Here is a 1,426-nt window from a genome sequence, read left to right on the forward strand (position 1 = left end):
CTTCTTATCAATGATGCATGAAACAATATCGTCACTAAAACTCAACAATGGTCATCAGTATATGGTCCAATTACTAGCAATTTTGTTGTCACTAAACACCTTTCAACAGTGACAACATATTGTTGTCAATATAGAATTTAATTCAATTACAACAATTGTTGTCAATAAAGACATTTGATTTACTGACAATAGGCACTTGTCATTGGAGAAATGTTATTCAGTTACAATATTTTGTCACTGTGTAGTTTGATGTATTTCTTGCTAGAGCTTGTGGTAGCACCACTACAAGAAATTTGACCTTTAGTGACAATCTATTCTTGTCACAAAAAAGTAAAAAGTCATCACTAATGGATTTTACTGACCAACTGGGCATTTGCGAGATCTGCTTATAATAACAATCAAGGGCAATGCCTACAATGGAAGCTCGTTTAGTAGACTTCACCGCCATCTGGGGTTCGAGAGGAGGCGATAGAACGCCGACTAGAGGCCGAGACGAGGGGTTATTGTTAATGGGGTTCGATTTATTCGAAGGGGGATTTCGAGAGGAGTGATAAAGAGAAGGTTGAGAGAGATCAGGGATTGAAATGAGCACGGGTATACCCGAATGAGCCTTGACTTCAAATGAGTAGAGGACAAGAAGGACAGCTTCGAAGCCGGCGAGATTAGGGGTGGGGGAGATAGCGGATGTGGTGGAGGAGGAGTGGATGCGGGATAGATAGAAGGAGGAGACGAGAGGGATATAGCAGAGGACAACGAGGTGGAGTTCGGAGTCAGCGGAGAGGAAGGTGTCGTATAGCCACAGGCAAAGAGAGTCGTCGTCGGAGCCGGATGAAGGGGAGGAGAGGGAAGATGAGATGGAGGAATAGGCGGCGGAAGAGAGGAGGAGGGAGCGGGCAGGGCGGTCGGAGTCGGCAAGGAACGAGAGAACTGAGGAGGTTTCGGGGAGAAGAGTGGAGAGGAGATGGATTCGAGTGCGGGCTTTTGATATGGACTCCCACCAGGAGTGCATCGAGTCGGAGTTATTTGCTCCGGCAGCGATGCGGTGGGGAGCAGGACCACCATTTTGGTGGTTGAAGGAAGTGGAGTTAGATGGGTTAATCTCGGTGGAAGAGGTGGATGAAGAAGGGGATCCACTCCTACCACTATAGCTAATTAAAACCTTCACCTTCGTCCCAAACTCAATCTCTCAAACCCGTTTCCACCACCAACTCCGCTGAAAACCTTTATCTTGCACAATAAAAAAATGAAGTAATGGTATTCACAACTAAAATAATTCTAGTGGAGATGATTTCGCCCATAACTCAAACAATATCCAAAAAACTTGGGCACAAATTTTCATATCAAATTAACTGATAATCATTCTAAGTTAAGTAGTCACAAGTTTATTTACACTAATGAATTATTTATTTATTCAATTATTTTTATT

General features: G+C 43.4%; 1 protein-coding gene across 1 annotated transcript; it reads right to left on the bottom strand.

Annotated features, from left to right (window-relative positions):
- Positions 1-217: 217 nt before the first annotated feature.
- LOC113759825 (hyccin-like) lies at positions 218-1,009 on the bottom strand. The gene has a single exon (XM_027302402.1). The coding sequence runs from the start codon at positions 1,007-1,009 to the stop codon at positions 218-220; it is 792 nt and encodes a 263-aa protein (XP_027158203.1).
- Between the last annotated feature and the right edge of the window lie 417 nt (positions 1,010-1,426).

This window comes from Coffea eugenioides, chromosome 2, assembly GCF_003713205.1.
Source record: "Coffea eugenioides isolate CCC68of chromosome 2, Ceug_1.0, whole genome shotgun sequence".
NCBI lineage: Eukaryota > Viridiplantae > Streptophyta > Magnoliopsida > Gentianales > Rubiaceae > Coffea > Coffea eugenioides.

Bases quoted from the DNA above. Each gene is read 5' to 3' on its own strand.
- LOC113759825 (XM_027302402.1), bottom strand. From the start codon at position 1,009: ATGCACTCCTGGTGGGAGTCCATATCAAAAGCCCGCACTCGAATCCAT.